Source organism: Amorphotheca resinae, assembly GCF_003019875.1.
Source record: "Amorphotheca resinae ATCC 22711 unplaced genomic scaffold M430scaffold_6, whole genome shotgun sequence".
NCBI classification, from domain to species: Eukaryota; Fungi; Ascomycota; class Leotiomycetes; order Helotiales; family Amorphothecaceae; genus Amorphotheca; species Amorphotheca resinae.
The window spans coordinates 74,980-91,021 of NW_020194476.1; the positions used below are offsets into that span (position 1 = coordinate 74,980).

At 46.7% G+C, this 16,042-nt stretch overlaps 5 protein-coding genes across 5 annotated transcripts; 1 reads left to right on the forward strand and 4 right to left on the reverse strand.

The window, feature by feature from the left end:
* Positions 1 to 7,466: 7,466 nt before the first annotated feature.
* M430DRAFT_58517 (hypothetical protein) lies at positions 7,467 to 8,919 on the reverse strand (the record flags this gene model as incomplete). The annotated part of the gene is made up of 2 exons (XM_024868733.1): positions 7,467 to 8,615; positions 8,662 to 8,919. The coding sequence occupies 2 exons, from the start codon at positions 8,917 to 8,919 to the stop codon at positions 7,467 to 7,469; spliced, it is 1,407 nt and encodes a 468-aa protein (XP_024720648.1).
* Positions 8,920 to 9,662: 743 nt separating this feature from the next.
* On the reverse strand, positions 9,663 to 10,357 carry M430DRAFT_50371 (hypothetical protein; the record flags this gene model as incomplete). Its single annotated transcript, XM_024868144.1, has 2 exons — positions 9,663 to 10,103; positions 10,154 to 10,357. 2 exons carry the CDS (start codon positions 10,355 to 10,357, stop codon positions 9,663 to 9,665), a joined length of 645 nt encoding a protein of 214 aa, XP_024720649.1.
* A 377-nt stretch (positions 10,358 to 10,734) lies between these two features.
* Positions 10,735 to 12,315, forward strand: M430DRAFT_58519 (hypothetical protein; the record flags this gene model as incomplete). The annotated part of the gene is made up of 2 exons (XM_024868734.1): positions 10,735 to 11,998; positions 12,044 to 12,315. 2 exons carry the CDS (start codon positions 10,735 to 10,737, stop codon positions 12,313 to 12,315), a joined length of 1,536 nt encoding a protein of 511 aa, XP_024720650.1.
* A 1,993-nt stretch (positions 12,316 to 14,308) lies between these two features.
* On the reverse strand, positions 14,309 to 14,794 carry M430DRAFT_18904 (hypothetical protein; the record flags this gene model as incomplete). Its single annotated transcript, XM_024863981.1, has 1 exon — positions 14,309 to 14,794. The coding sequence occupies one exon, from the start codon at positions 14,792 to 14,794 to the stop codon at positions 14,309 to 14,311; it is 486 nt and encodes a 161-aa protein (XP_024720651.1).
* A 511-nt stretch (positions 14,795 to 15,305) lies between these two features.
* M430DRAFT_27771 (hypothetical protein) lies at positions 15,306 to 15,921 on the reverse strand (the record flags this gene model as incomplete). The annotated part of the gene is made up of 2 exons (XM_024865715.1): positions 15,306 to 15,851; positions 15,898 to 15,921. 2 exons carry the CDS (start codon positions 15,919 to 15,921, stop codon positions 15,306 to 15,308), a joined length of 570 nt encoding a protein of 189 aa, XP_024720652.1.
* Positions 15,922 to 16,042: the final 121 nt, after the last annotated feature.

Here is a 16,042-nt window from a genome sequence, read left to right on the forward strand (position 1 = left end):
GCGAAAATTGACGATGAAGGTTCTCCCCCCCAAATTAAAAACATGAGAATTTATATAGTATCTAATTCCCAAGTAGGAAATCCCAAGCTGGTCAATAAAACCGATGATAAGGCAGATCTCGAAAAGCAAGAACTATGCACTCAGGAGTCTCCTACCAACCTAGAAAAATTAGGCACCCCTGGTTCTACGTGTTTTGAGCCGAACGTGATGGACTGTCGAGACCTGCCCAATACTAAATTAACCCAAAATATTAATCCTCCCGTGCTTAATAATTGCAAAATGGTGTATGAACGGCTTTCTTGTTGGCATACAACGAGATTTGTGACGCAATTTCGAGAATTCTGGGAGCCGCGAGTACACGAAGGCAAGACTCGTGTGAGATGGAAATGCGTGAGTATTCCCCATTCCTGGGAAATATATGTTGATGTTAGGTACAGAAATGTGGGCAATATTTGTACGATGACTACATTGAACTGCAGCGTGGCGCGGCAAAGCGACTAGAACAGTCGTTGACCCAAAAGTCTAGAGCCGGAGAAGCCTCTCATAGCAGGCATAGCCCTACATATGTCACCGCCGTGGTTTGTCTAATCTCGAATATCTTCGCGAGGGTGCTTCGTGCTTTTGCTAGAGAAGAGCAGAGACTCCCAATACAACACCTACCACTGACGACAAATGGACGGCAACTAGCAACTCCATTACCGCTAGCCGAAACATTGTTTCTGCTAATCTGCCATAACGTTAGCACCTACGACAAAAAGCTCTTACAGCTTCCTGTTTATGATCTCAAATCAGACGAAATGTTTTTTCGTGCTCTCAACAAAAACTACCAATCAAATTGCAACAAATAGCTCTCTTTCATTTCTCTTCGAACTTTAACCGGCATTAAGTTTGTTAAGTTTGAAATGTATAGAAAAAGCCAGTCTGTCGATGTACGTCTCAAGAATGATATACCGCCACCTGAAAATCCAGACTACTGTTATGCTCCTGTTCCAGTTGACCTGATTCCACCGGTCGGCGAGAATAGGCTAATGCACTTTTTCAACAACCCGGGCTGCGCTGAAGATGTGCTAGCTTGCCTGGACCGCCTCCCAAAGAAACGTAGGGAGAAGCTGGCATGTGGGGATAAAGCAATAGTACCTGGTTGGGGCCTAGATCTGGAAGAAGGGGTGTGTAAAACGAAGACAGTCATCGCGTACATGGTATGTGTGCTCGTGAGCACCATCTGGGGAATCCTGTGGACTGTTATGGGCCATGATATCGGGGCTGCTTTCACTGTCAGTGCATATATTATTGGAGTCGCGGCGCCACTAATCACGCTGATGCAACATTTAGCTTAAGGGAGGTTATTTAGAAGGGATGACTTTCATCACCAAGATACTCCTCTTTCAGGTAAAGCTGTCTAAATCGAGCGAACGGTCTTGAATATCCCTCTTCTACCATCACGTATAGTCAAAATTGGAATAGCTTTGGTGATAGCTCGAGGTAGTGGCTTATCACTCATTTATAGTTGATGTGGGACTTTATTTTTCTGAAAATATGTTGCCAGATTAAGTTAGCCTAGAACATGTATCGCACAAACTTCCTCCATCCGCCCCTTACAATTTACACTAGACCTAATATGATTAGGCATATGCAAATAAATCCCTGTTAAGTGTGGCGCAGTAGAACTTTTCTGCCTGTAGTAAAGGTGAAGCCGGTTTTGCAAGCGACTGTACAGCTGGCGATGCACCCAGCCGTGCAAGCGACTGTACCATAATAGGGTATCTACAGTAGAAGCGACTGTACAGAGCGGTGAATACCTTGAGAATCCTTTGTGGCTTTGTCGTCGTTGGATTTAGGTGAAAACAGCGACGCGACGCTAGCGAACCGGACGGCGGCGCGTCCCGAGACCCCTGAAATGGAAGTTAAAGCTGAAGACGCGATCGTGGTCGCGTCCGAGGGAGAAGAGAGCAGTAGTCGCCGACAACAACGACTACGTAAACTAAGTACGAAGGCGAGACAGAATAACGAGAATCCGACCTCGAGCGACACTGTGCGCGCGTCCCCTAAGAAGCGCCTAACAGGTGCTTCTTAAATTACGACAATTAGTAGCACGTAGAACGATAAGACAGGCGGGGACGAGGCGATGCTACAGACGCTTTAACAGCAGATAAACGAACAGACTAGTATTCTTAAAATCCTCCTTAATATATAGACAAAACAAGAAGTACACAATAAAGCGATAAAGGCTAAGCTAGGTCGGGTTAAGGATAAGTTCTAAGCGGTTAAGGATAAGCTATACTAGACTAAGTAAGAGATAGCTAAAGCTATAGCGTCTCTAAGCTTAGGACAGAGTAGCCCTAGTCTGTCCTATACTGATGTTACACGCACTCCTCTAACTAGTTAGCTAAGTAATGTTTAGGCACTCTCTTCTATGTATACTACCCTGTCTATACTTACTAGTACGCTCTACTGTATTATTAATACCTTAAGAGTAGAACAAGAAGCTAGGGATTAAATATCCGCTAGCGCGATACAGACAGTAGTAGAGAGCAGGATCCGGGCTAAGCTAGATAGATTATTATAGCGCTACTAGGTAGTAACAAAAGATCTACGGAACCTATATCGTATTAGAGTAGCTTATAGAAACAAAGCAGAACACACGAAAGTAAAGCGCGTATTAGAGTTAAGTCTAGCTAAAGGTACGCGAATAATGCGAGACGACCTCTACCCTATTAGGGTAGATAGCGTTAACTGTATAGTAGTGTTAGACAAGGTAGGAAATGTTTGACTTAAAGCGGCTAAAGCGTTAAGTAAGGAGAACGATACCTAGGTTACAAAAGTAGCCTAGCTAAGTAATTAAGAAATCCCTAAAGTATATAGCTCTATAGTAGTATACCTAAGTAAGAGGTCTAACGTATAGCGCTTTCTAAACAAAGGATTCTTTTCTACTAGAGGAGAATTAGGTTATACAAAGGTCTTTAAACGACGAGAACGCCTTAGACAATGTTATAACTACTAGGAAATCACTAACTACAAGGCTTATTAATGTACTAAGACACAGATCTATAGTAAGTACGCGAAGGAGGGGCATTACTATAGTACCTGTACTAAGACAATCGCGAAGTGTGCTACATGTAGCAGGCCCTATAAAGCATTTAGTAGAAGCTACCGGAAACTCTACCTATCTTAGTAGTAGGATACTCTATATACTTTAACTAAATGTAAGGAAATAAGGTATAGTGTATAACAGTTTAATAAACGATAAAGACATCTAGGACGCTATAGTACTAGCGATCTAGGAGCTATAAGTACAGATAATCTAAGGTCGACTCTTAATAACCCTAATAAGCTACTATAAATAGACTAAGATAGTCCTTACGACAAATAGAGAAGGGAGATAGGTAATCTAGAGTATACTCTAGATAAATAAGGATGTTAAGGTAGAGTAGGTAATAATAGAATCCTTAGATCTAACTATAGCTATCGTACGACTTCTAGACTAGCTAGTCCTAGTAGTATCTGTCTACGTACTAGGGTACGACCTACAGGCTTTAAGAAGTATATATAGTATGCTTTGTAATACTATCTCTAAGGCTAAGCGGAAAGCTAGTATAGTAGTAGAGGTAGCGATTATAAGAGATTTTAACTAGTACGACTAGCTTTAGGGAGGCGATAAAGTAGCTTTAGAGAGGCAAGGAGAAGCAGACCTGATTATTGACCTAATAAGCGAGTTCTCTCTTAGTAGCCTACTCCTTAAGGGTACTAAAACTTAGTATAGTAGTAAATACGACACAACAATCGACCTTGTTCTAGCCTTAGAAGAGTTAAGGGAAGCTACGGTTAAGTATAGGATATACGGCATAGAGTATAGGTCGGACTACTGTACGATTAACAGTACGTTTAATATATCGATCCTAATACCGTAATACTAAGAGCGACTACTCCTTAAGAACGTACTATAGAATAACATAAAGGCCAGAATTATAACTACGCTAGGTGCTACTAGGATAGAAGGCATAGTCTAGTAGAAGACTAACAGCCTTATGTTAGCCGTGTTAGATGCTGTCTATTCTCTTATACTAAAGGCTAAGCCCTTACTCTATACGAAGTAATAGTAGACGACAGATCTTACGTAGCTACGTTACATTTACACGTACTAGAGAAACCGTACACGATTAGAACAGAGAGTAGGACACTAAATAGCGGGGCTTAAAGAAATAGTAAAAGGCACTATAAAGTAGTACTATAACGCTATCTAACAACAGAAGAAAAAGCACTAGGACGAGTTCCTAGTAGATAATAATAACATCTAGAAGGCCGTAAAATACCTTAAGTCTAGGGATAATATAGTATTTAGAAAGGTCTTATAGCTTACAAAAGTAGACAGGTTATCTATAATAGACTATAAGGAACAGGCAGATAAACTCTTAGCTAAATTCTTCCCTTTACTACTAGAGACTATTAAGGATAAAGGACTAAGACTATAAAGGACACTTATAGCTATGCCTGTTATTATAATAAAAGAAACAGAACGTTAGCTCTTTATAGTAAAATCTTAGAAAGTACCTAAAAAGGATAGCCTACTAGTAGCTATCTAGAAGAATATTTGGCCGGTTGTTAAGCATTATGTTCTAGTATTGTTCTACGCTTTACTAAAGGAAGGCTCTCTACCTAGCTAATAGCGGCATACTAAGATCATTCTGCTTAAGAAGCTAGGTAAGGTAGATTATACTATCGCGAAGGTATAGAGACTAATCTTACTCTTAGTTACGCTAGGTAAAGTACTAGAATCGGTTATTATAGAACGGATCTTATACGCTATTAAGACGTATAGTCTACTCCTAACAAACTATTTTAGTATACGTAAACAACAGTTAGTAGAGTAAGCGCTCGTCTTCTTATAAGAGTAGATTTATACCGCCTAGAGAGGAAGGAGAATCCTAAGTCTGATTAGCTTTGACGTAAAAGGGGCGTATAATAGTGTCTGTAAGAAGAGACTAATATAAAGGATAAGAGCACGAGGTATACTAGGAGAACTGTACTAATAGACAAAAGTATTCTGCTTAGACTATATAGCGTTAATTTAGATTAACGGCTAGAACTCTAAAGTACAAACCCTTCCTTAGGCTAGCCTACTATAGGGCTCTCTACTCTCTCTAATCCTTTTTCTCTTCTTTAATACAGATTTAGTATAAAGGCGTATTAACAGCCAAGGAGGCGCGGTAGCCTTTATTAATGATTTTACGGCGTAGATTATAGGGCTAATAGTAGAGGGTAACTAGGAAGGCATTAAAGCCGTTATTAATAACGGCCTAGACTAGGAAAAGCAAAGCGGTACGACATTTAAAGTAGAGAAAACAGCTATTATTTATTTTACGCGTAAGGATTACAAGGCCGACTAAGAGCTATTTACTATTAAAGGACAAGAGGTTCGACCTAAGAATAGTGTTAAGATTCTTAGGGTAATTATAGACACGAAACTTAAGTATAAGGAACACATTATAAGAGCCGCCTCTAAGGGGTTAGAAGTAGCGATAGAACTAAAACGACTTAGAGGCTTGTCGCTACTTATAGTATAGTAGCTATTTACGTCTACTGTCGCTCTTGTAGTAGACTACGCTTCTAACGTCTAGATGTACGAAGTTAAGTTTAGAGTAGTGTAGGCTATTAATAGGGTCTAGAGAATTAGGGTACAAGTAATCGTTAAGACCTTTAGTACAGTAGTAACGAGCGTAGTAGAGGTAGAAGCCTATATCGCTACCGCCTAGGACAGGTTCTAGAGACAGGTAATTAAGTTCTAGACAGACATATACACCCTTCTTATAACGAATCTACTTTAGAGTACTACTATACGGATAAGGAAGAAGTTTAAACGATTCTACCTGTTACCCTTCTACTAGGTAGTAGACGCCTTAAAAGCGGTTTCTATAGATAGCCTTAAAACTATTAATCTATTTATACTCGCGCCTTAGAAAAGACAAATACAAATAGTTATAGACAAGATAGTAACAGAGCTAGAATACGGATGTACGACTGTCTGTATTACGGTTAGTAGTTTAGTACAGAATAGAGTAGTTAGAATAGGTAGGGCAATTAAGATCTAGACGTCGTTTAAAAGCGATAAGACTATAGCGACCTTCTCCTCTACGCTTAGCTTGTAGAACAAGCATAATGCGTACTTAGGAGAGTTAATAGTAATAGCGACTACTCTAAGTCGGCTCCTGACACTTAGATACTATAAAATTGTACTACTAACGAGGAATAAATCAGTAGTACTAATAATTAAGTAGCCCTAGTAACAGTCTAGTTAAGAACAGGTCTGTCGGCTCTATAAGATCACTAGAAAGCTACGGCTAGAAGGGAATATACTAAGAGTCGCGTAGCTCTTGTTATGTAAGGAGGATAACCTCTTAAAGCTTGCTAAAGAGAAAGCAAAGGTAGTGACCTAAAAAGGCGCGACGCTATAGATGTAATTACTAAATATGCGGTCTATAACCCTTAGGGTTGTACGAGCTAAACGAGGTATAACAAGATTACTACTAGGAAACGTTAGAAAACACTCTAAAAGAATTAACACTATACTACCGGGCAAACACACTCGAAAGCTATATGATAGACTAATACAGAAAGAAGCTAGTGTCTTAGCTTAGCTTCGGACAGGTATAGTACGATTAAACGGATATCTTTACTATATTAATATAGTAGAATCAGAACAATGTACGTACAGGCAGGTAAGAGAGACTATAGACTATTTTCTCTTCTAATACTCTAAGTAGACGGTATACTAATTAGAGATGCTCTAATGTACGGTCGTTTATAGAAGTAATATGTCTTTTTACCTAAGAGGAAAATCACTATCTAATAACGACAACTAGTCGCTAAACATAAAAGTAGTTTGTATAACGATACACTTTGTAATAGCTATAGGCCGACTTAATGCTAGCTAACTATAGGAGGATACCTCGTAGTCTAAACACTATTAACACTAACTACTTAGTACAAGAATAGTAGGCGCTGCTTTAGCTGCTAAAGATAGGACGCTAAACACTTAGAGAATAGCCTTTAAGCTAGTCTACTAATAATTACTAACCTACAGGACCTGTTATAAAGTAATAGAAAAGAGACGATAAAAGCCAGAATTAGAAAGTTTAGGGGCTTAGGGAGATATAGAGTTAGTTTAAGAATTGTAATTGTAGATTAGTAATAGTTGCCCTTTCGGTTACCTGCCGGGCGTTAATAAATTGTGTGTGTGTATCTTATATGCCACGTCTTAATGCAAGTGCACTACTATGAACTGGTCTTCAAACATGCAATTTTTTTTGGGATTTTTTAACTAAATTTTTAAATTCTCCGACATACAATTGCATCAACTAGGCAAGACCAAATACAGAAAAGATTCATTTGAGACTAATTAAAGCAAGCAAAAAACAAAAATAAACCATATAGAATCAGCTAGCATGGAATTCGTAAGGCGTTTGCTGTAGTTATGCGACAGCCATCGTAGCGCTATAGAGTCTCCAGGACTGCATCATGTTTGCGTCCTGTTGAGGTGACATCGATGCGGGGTCTGTAATCCCCTTGATCTCAAGGAATTCCTTTATCCACGCGTCCCTTGACATCAGATCTATCTTGCCTCCCGGATTAGGCTCCTGGATCATGACCTTTGGACCAGGAGTTCGTGCCCTCGAGCTGCGAGCCAACGAGGCAGGAGTGCCACCCCTATCTGACATAAGGCCAGGGGTCAGTTCTCTCTCAGGTGTTGGCTCAAGCCCAGAGCGCCATGGCGTTCCCGATCTCTCAGGCGATTGTGGATTCTTCAACCACTCCTCAAAGTCACCCTCCTGCACTTGAGCGGCCGTGAAGATCTTTTCGTCGGCTACTCCCTTCCCCTCAAATACCCTACGGGCGGTTTCTCGCGATTCCCAGCTCGAGACAGATTCTCCATTGATTTCCCATCGGATTTTAATAACGGAGTTAACTATCTTCATCCTCCCTACAGGAACTCCCTCCTCGTCGTACTTAGTAACGGGAAAGTCGGAAGGCTTCGTCTTCGGTTTGACTAGGTCCACTGCCCTTGGAAAGTAATCAGGGAAATCTCGCAGGGCACTTTCGACCACATACCAGGCAACTCCTTGAATACCTCTGGCGTGTTCCGGTCCGTATTTAAAACTTGGCTTGCCTTTCTTGCCTTTCTTTTCAGTCTCAACTGTCTCAATTTCTTCCATTCCGATCCTATCCTCCAGGAGATCTGGCAAACCGGGCACATTGAATCCGGCCATCTCGCCTTTCACCTTATACAGACGATAAGTGGTAGAATGCTTGGGGCCGTTTGCCATTACAAGCATCTTGCCATTGCCGAAGCGCCGAACTGTGCCAATGGCCCTGAGATCGTCTGGGCCCAACCCATGTTTCTTTCGGAAGCGAGCATCGCTCCACTTGTCTTCTATCTCGTCCTCGGGAGTGGCAATGACGTTCCTCTCAAGGCCCTGACCGTGCAGAACCTCTTCAATGGAAGCCTTGGGCTTATCCGGGTCCAAGCTAGCTGCAACGTAGCCAGGAGGTGGATTTGTGTCGCTGGGCTGCGTCCCAGAGTCTGATACATCGGTGCCATTTACCGTGCTCGATCCTGGAGCCTGCGAGAGTTAGCGAAGAGCCCATTGAACGTAACATGGGACTCACCGTCTCCTGTGGTTGGTCGTTCTCTTGGACGAAGAGACTATCCGCAAGCTTGTCTTCCTTGGCCTTATCGCGCTCACGCTTGTCCGTGGCCATGGCATCTAGATCTTGCTCTTGAATCTCTTTGTTCTGTGCCTTGGCCTCCTCGAGCAGCGTCTTCGCATCTTTCTTTTCCTTGTGGGGGCGATCCTTGACTATACCCCCCGTAGCAGGTTTCTGGCCCTTCTTTGGCTTAGGATTTGATGATGTTGTTGCAGCCATGCTGAATGTTTGTACTCTGCTTCAGACTTGGTGGGAAAGGTCTTACGTTTATATTTCTCTCATGCCGGATCTCAGACACCATCGCTATTTATCTGGAAGATGGTATATCTGTTGAGTAGGGAGTATACTATCCATTTTCACGGAAGCCCATCCAGAATACGCCATAGGTAGTAAACGAGGGGCTTGCATGCTAGGTCAGATGTATGATGGGCATCGTCTCTGTTTCTGACGTGCCTGTTGTCAGGTCCTATCCGCGGCTTGCAATGGGTGCTCTTTCTTCATTCTCGTAAAACCCTCTGTCACTTCTTCTCTTACGGGCATAGCCTTGCTGTACACATCGTGAGGGGGGGAACAAACTGAGTGTGTGTGACACGCACTGCAGTAATAGCACTTGAACCCTGCTATAGTATTGTATCAATACTACACCCTCAAACGATGACCATGAATGACTAGCTCAGTCCACATGCCCTAACAGAAGTTGGCGCGGTACTTTCTCGGTGGAGACCCCCGTATCCTTCACGACTAGTATGAATCTTTCATTTCGGTCAGACGGGCCAGGTTAGAACAGGTTTATGTGGTTCAGTTGACGGTGAAGGAGCTGCGTGTGAAAATAAAGTGATAACTAATGTGTTTGATTGTGTATTCACTATGTGACGCCCTGAAATATCCCTACGCACTAGCCGAACCCCCCGCGTCCTTGTGAACAATGTAATCATCCCGAGCAATTCGAAAGTGCACTCTCTCTAACGACCAGGGTGATAGGTTTGATTACTCGAGGCTGCTGCCATTTGTTTGATGCGGCTAAACGCTGACGCTGCAAGCGATACCAGTGGTCCATGTCCTACGTTGCTCTGCCTAGCCCTAAACGATGTAGGGGAGCTCACTTGACGCCGTACAATAGGGGGTGTAGACCATTGTCTTAAAGACACGGCCAGAGAAGGTACGGGCTGATTTATTGTAGACACGACTGGAGAAGGTATAGACCCTTGCTCCTCTGGTACAGCGGGAGAATATGTAGCCTCTTGCTCTATAGGCGCAACCAGAGGAGATGTTGCCTTTCGCTTTAAAGGCACGACGAGAGAAGATTCTGCCCTTCGCTTTAAAGGTACAGCCGGTACGTGTGTGTCCTTGACCGTGACCTCGGGCATGTCCGCAGGAGTTCTGGCCATAGCCAGGTTAGCCTCCTATAACAATCAGCCCCGGTGCAGAGAGCTTTGATTTAGGCCGTACTCACGATCTCTGCCTCCGACACGTGGAGCAAGTCGCCTGAGCTCAAGAACCTATAAAACTTGTCTTTTCTTTTAATCAGAACGAGCATTTCTGCTTCGGTTTTGCAACAAATCTCATTGCCTCGACGAAAGAAGTTATTCCTCGCCTTCCGGAACTGCTCAGATTTATTTCTGGCTAGGCGGAAATCGTCGCAATCGGTGCCGTTCATGGTGGGTGCGGACGAGTTTCGATGGCATGAATCCGCACTCCAGGCCTGCAGCCCATGTTATATGGCTGCCCATTTTAAGGGATGGACTTGGCTCCTAGGCCATGAACTAGTGGGGCGCTGGGTATTGTGTCGTCCCAAGGGCCGCACTGTGATGGCTGGCCTGTTTGGGGTGGGGTTGACCCCCCTTGAACAGGCGGGCCATCCCCATGTTCCTATCCTAACACCCACGGGAACCTGATGGCTACCAGCACTTGAGAGGCATACCAGTTGCACGCCCACCAGCTATTTGACAGTCGGTCTTATGCCCAGGCTCGTCATTTTCTTCAGCCATGTCGTTCACGACCTTCTTGTACTGGGTATGGTCAAAGCTGGGCCAGATGGACAGCCCGTCCTGGTACTCCTTCGTGTCGGGTTGTCTCATTGCTCTGTGGCTGCTGCTTCTCAGCGTCTATCGTGTGGTCCGCGCAATTACCTCAGGCTGCTTGCAGCTATCTTTCGTCCTGAAGCACTTTGTCTACCCGCTCCTCTTTCCACGGATCCGCTTTGTGGGCACGGTCACACGGGTCGGGGCCGTGGCTGTGGTTGTATACCTCCTCGCTAACATCCTCTTGGTCCTGATCGGAACGAGAGCCAACATTGGGAATCGGGCCGCCACCATGGCAGTCATCAACATGATCCCACTGCTCTGCGGTCCCCGGCTGAGCCTGGTGGCAGAGCTTTTGGGGATAACGCGTCGAAACAGTATCTGGTCTCATCAGTGGTTTGGTCGAACAGCGGTCGCACAGGTACTTCTGCACACCATCACCTCTCTGACAGGCGGTAGTGCATTCGCATGGACGGCGCCGAACCTCTTTGGAGCGGTGGTAGGGGCCGGCATGCCACCCCAGATAGAACTGCTCGCTGACATCCTGTGCAAGGCCAGCTCCGCCTTCGGGTTCATCTTTCTCATCTCGGTGGGCTTCGTAAGACGTGCCATCTACGAGTGGTTCCTCAACTCCCACACGTTGCTCTCGGCCGTGGTCGTAGTTGCCACATGGCGCCACGTTCCGTCAAAGACGGCGGCCGGGCTCTTCGTGCAGATCGGCATGATTTTGTGGGCAGGCGCAACCGGCATCCACTGGCTCGTCTTCGCATTCAGGAATGTCGCTCTGGGTCGATCCTTGGCAACAGTGGTGGCAACGAAGCTCTCGAACATAGACGCATCCGACCACGGCCTCGTCGGTCCTATGGCCGTCCTGCGCGTAGACATCACCGTCCCCAGGCCGTGGCGCGTCAAGGCAGGTCAGTCCATCTTCCTCTCTATCCCGAGCCTTGGGCTGTTCACGGGCGCTCGCGGTCACCCTTTCATGATATCGTGGTGGGAGTGGGACGAGAAGGGTCTGATGCTGTCCCTCCTCGTGCAGTCAAGAGCTGGCTTTACAGCAGCACTTGGTCGGCGTACCCACACGGTGCTCCGTGCGTTCATTGATGGGCCGTACGGAACCCCGCACGACTTTGGGGAGTATGGGACAGTTGTAATGATCGCATCGGGGATCGGGATCGCGGGTCACATGCCCTACATCAAGGATCTCATCAGGGGGTACAACAGCTGCGAGGTGCGGACGCGCCGCATCCTCTTAGTCTGGCAGATTGAGGACGAGCGTGAGTGAGGCGAGCGGCCAATACGACCGTGCTAACGGGCCATAGGGCAAAAAACGTGGGTCAAGCCCTGGATGGACGAGGCTATCGCCAGCGATACTGCATATGTAAGGCACCCGCTCCTGTCACGCAAGCCCGCTAACATCCTGCTGATCCTCAACGCGCACACGTACGTCCCGGGCGAGGGAGAGGACGTGCCAGACGGGACCTATGACAAAATTATAACGAAACATGGTCGACCAGACATCATAGGGGTGCTCGAGAAGGAATTCCGAGCTCAGACGGGAAAGGTGATTGTGTCTCGTAAGCGCCTCTTCTAGACCTCCACGGGGCGAGCTAACGTAGAAGTTTGCGCGGCTCCCGGCATCCGCGATACGGCACGCATGCACCTGCAACGGAGGATGGAGGAGCGTTTGCGCCTCGTTGAGCTCGATTTCCAACCGCCCCTGCAGGAAACGGCGGGGCGGCGATCCGGCGCCAGCGGCATGGAGATCATGTGTAGAGGGTAGCGTACGATCGGACTAGTCATTTAGACCAGAGCTAGAACGTCGGGAGATATTCCCCGGTAGTTAGCGATGCATTTCCGCGGAGATGCTCCTAGGGCAAAAGAATTATCCAAGAACCTCTTCCTCACTAGTTTAACGTTCGAGCCAGGAGGAGGACAATACCCTGACCGTCTTGTGATTGCCAGATTCGATTACTATGTTCCACTCCCCTGCCATTCACCGTCATGGCCAACTGGCGACCCGTGGATGATTGACCATGCATTAGCCTGGGGTGTCGTGCAGCTCACTAGCAGTTACGCAGGGCTGTGAGTTCAGCCCCACAGTGCACATGGGCCCGCACATGGGGCCCATGGTGTATCGACCTTCATGCTCTACAAGGTAAATGGTCGGCTCAAAAAGGGAGTTAAGAATTGTTTGCTGCCGTCTGGAGTGCGATATAGAGTAACCACTGATTATAATGGGCTGGAAATCCTTTTCGCCTGATGTCCTCAAATTTCTTAATATAAGTGGTAGTTTGGCCTACAGAAAACTTTGGGGGGTGCCTTGGATTGGGGGGTGTTACGCAAATCTGTAATATTCTAGACTATTAAACCGATTCCATTAGCTAATATGTACTAGTCCCATCTTTTACAGCGATCACGAAATAACGGAGAAAAGCTTCTAATAAAGGTTTCCGTTATAACCGTCGTGCCTAAGGGGATGGCAGTCGTCAGCCAAATTCACAGGAACAAGGATTGGCGGCTCCAGATCGGCCGATTGCCGGATGTTGGTCCAGGTTTTACTCGACCTTGCTTTTCTAAGGATTGCTTGGCCCTAGCTCTTCGGTCCGGGGAGTAATAGAACTGCCCGGCTATGATAGAGGTGCCCGAGCCGCGCCAGGCACTAGCAGATCTTCCAAGAGCACTATCTTATTAGCCGTGGATTACGAGGTCCCTAGATAGGTTCCGCATGGAGATCCAATCAAATGATTGCCGCGTACATATCAAGCTGCTCGTCTAGCCCCAGCGTCTGCCGTGGCAGATGAGATTTAGACTTCCCGTCTCGTTTCACCATCCATGGAGCTTCTGGCGCCAGCATTGGTCAACCATCAAACATGGCACGGCACATTGGCCGCGATTCCCGCATGAGCAATTGGGTTTCTGATCAGTAGGTGGCTCTCTTTAGTTTGCGCTGCACTACTTTGTGACATCAGTGCAAGATCAGATTGACTAAGATTACAGTTATACCTGACATCTACCTAGGTCATTGGTTGAAATATGACAGTACTGAAAGAATTAGAGTCTCAATTTCTTGCCCTTTGAGTGGTCAATTTACGGCCATGATGAGGCCTGAACCAAGTACTCACATCGTGGTGGCCAACAAGGATCTGGCCCAGCTCTTCTCGGCCAACTGCCGTGCGGATGTCCAGGCTCTACCTATCGGAAAGGTCGGACTTGATGGGTGGTTTAGGTTTCCCATCTCCACAAGAGCCTTCTAGGACCGGAATTGGTCACATTTTACGACGGGTTCTACTGTGCGCCGTACACGGCGCGACGCACTGGCTGTGATGTTATTTGCCCCTACATACGCCCCCCCCCCCCGCCCCCCAACCTACAAAACATAATGAACGGGATCTGCCCTTGACCTGTCCGGCATTGGTGCGAGATCTGATTGATTTAGAATTCCTCTATCCTAGGGCACACATAATGCAAGTTGTACATGCCAACCCTTCTTCCCGCAACGTTCCATATAAGTGTGACCGTTGCTCGTTACTTTTACCCCGTCGAGCGTGATGGTTTGCGGAGGCACTAGAACCCACCTCTCCCCCTCAGATCCAACCCCCATCTTCGATCTGGTTAGACTCTCGACCCCAGAATCCTATCCAATCCCTTTTTGCAGCTGCTTCATGCCGCACCGACTCCTCTAGCGCGTGGTGGAGCTGGCTCATGAGCTCGCCCACCCGGCCAGAGCCGGGGTCGAGGTAATGCTCTAGGAAGATTTGCTGGTACACATCGTAAGACTTATCACGAAGCCTCTGTAGGATCTCAAAGCATTGCCGGTAGAACTGAATCTCTTGACGCATCTGGCCCAGTTCTCGCGTGAGCTCTTCTATCCTTGCGGACGGGGTTAGGCTGGGGGCGAGCTTTGCGCGCTGTACACGGCTTGGTGAGAACTCGAGCACGGATGTGGATCCGTTTCGGAGACCAATCTGATGGTCGAGGTGGTTGACTTCTGGCGGCTTTGAGTGTGGCAGGAGTGAAAGGTCGCGTTTTTTTGCCGGACTGGGATTCCTGGGTGTGGATCGCTGGAACATTTTAGGAAAGCTCTACTCGGACGAGTTGACGTAAGTATAAAAAGGTATGCTAGAAAGCTAGGAGCGAAGCTTGATCATGTTCGACTTCGTAGGGTTAAAGAGCGCAAGCAAGGGGTTGTGATTCGAGCACCACATGATGGGGATGGCATGTGAAAGGTTGATGTGAGGACACGAAGCCCTCAACAGTGGCCAGCACGACTGTTCTGGACCAACAACCCATAGCCCCTTAATGGATCGTCACAACTTTGTTTATTGCTGTCGGCGCAGCCCGGACTCACTAATTGGGGATCACACACCTCTATGCGGTCTGGAGAGGCCGAATGGTACCATAGTACAAATACAGTGGAAGTTGAATATTTTTAGCATATAGCAAGCTAAATAACGTAGTTCTATCTAGTGCCCGCCCCAACGGCAGTTTTTGAGGAGAAGCCCTAACGGTATTCCTACTCAGGTCCTAAGGGAATTTAGCCAGGCTCTCGTGCTGCCGCGGCTCTTCCTGCGTCGTCGCATGTTAGGCCGCCCCTGGAGGAGTGGGGTGGCCGCCTTGATAGCCTGGCTGTAAAATGCCAGGAAATCGAGTACGCTTGAGCTTCTCGTTCGGAGTAGCTGTCGCGTGAACCTGCAGATTCTTATTGGGAGATGTGTTGGGTAGCAGTTCCATTGCTCGGGGGGTCTGAGAGTTCCGCTCTGTTGCTTCCAGCGCAGCGACTCTCTCGCCGAGACGGTCCGCAATCTCACCACTCCGCGTGGCTTCTTTGAATACCCGATCCAGCAACTGAGTGGTTTCCTTATGTCTCTCGCGTTCAAAAGCGAGTTCGAGGATGAGCTCTTCTCGACAGCGCACGTGGCCAAGGCGCTCTTGCTGGACCTGCTCCCAGCTCGCGACCAGAGCTGCTTCACAGTGGGTAAGGGTGACGCGAGACTGCTCTAAGGTTTCCGTAGTTCGGTCAAGATCATTTTTGAGTTTTTGAATGTAAGCATGCGCTGCGGCCTCTCTCACATGCAACTCGCGCATTGCATCCCTCTCGCACATCTGGCATGGAGTGGCTGCCGCCAGCTACACCCTTTTAGTATTCGTCTCTCATGAACACAGGCATGCTTACTGGGGGATAAGATGGCTGAGACATCAGGTACTTTGGAGACGAAGATATGACATGATCTGGGTGTGATTGAGGCTGAGATGAAGTTCACTCATTTCTTGGGGTGCAAATTGCCAGTATTAAAATAACCCAATAGATCATCTGATGA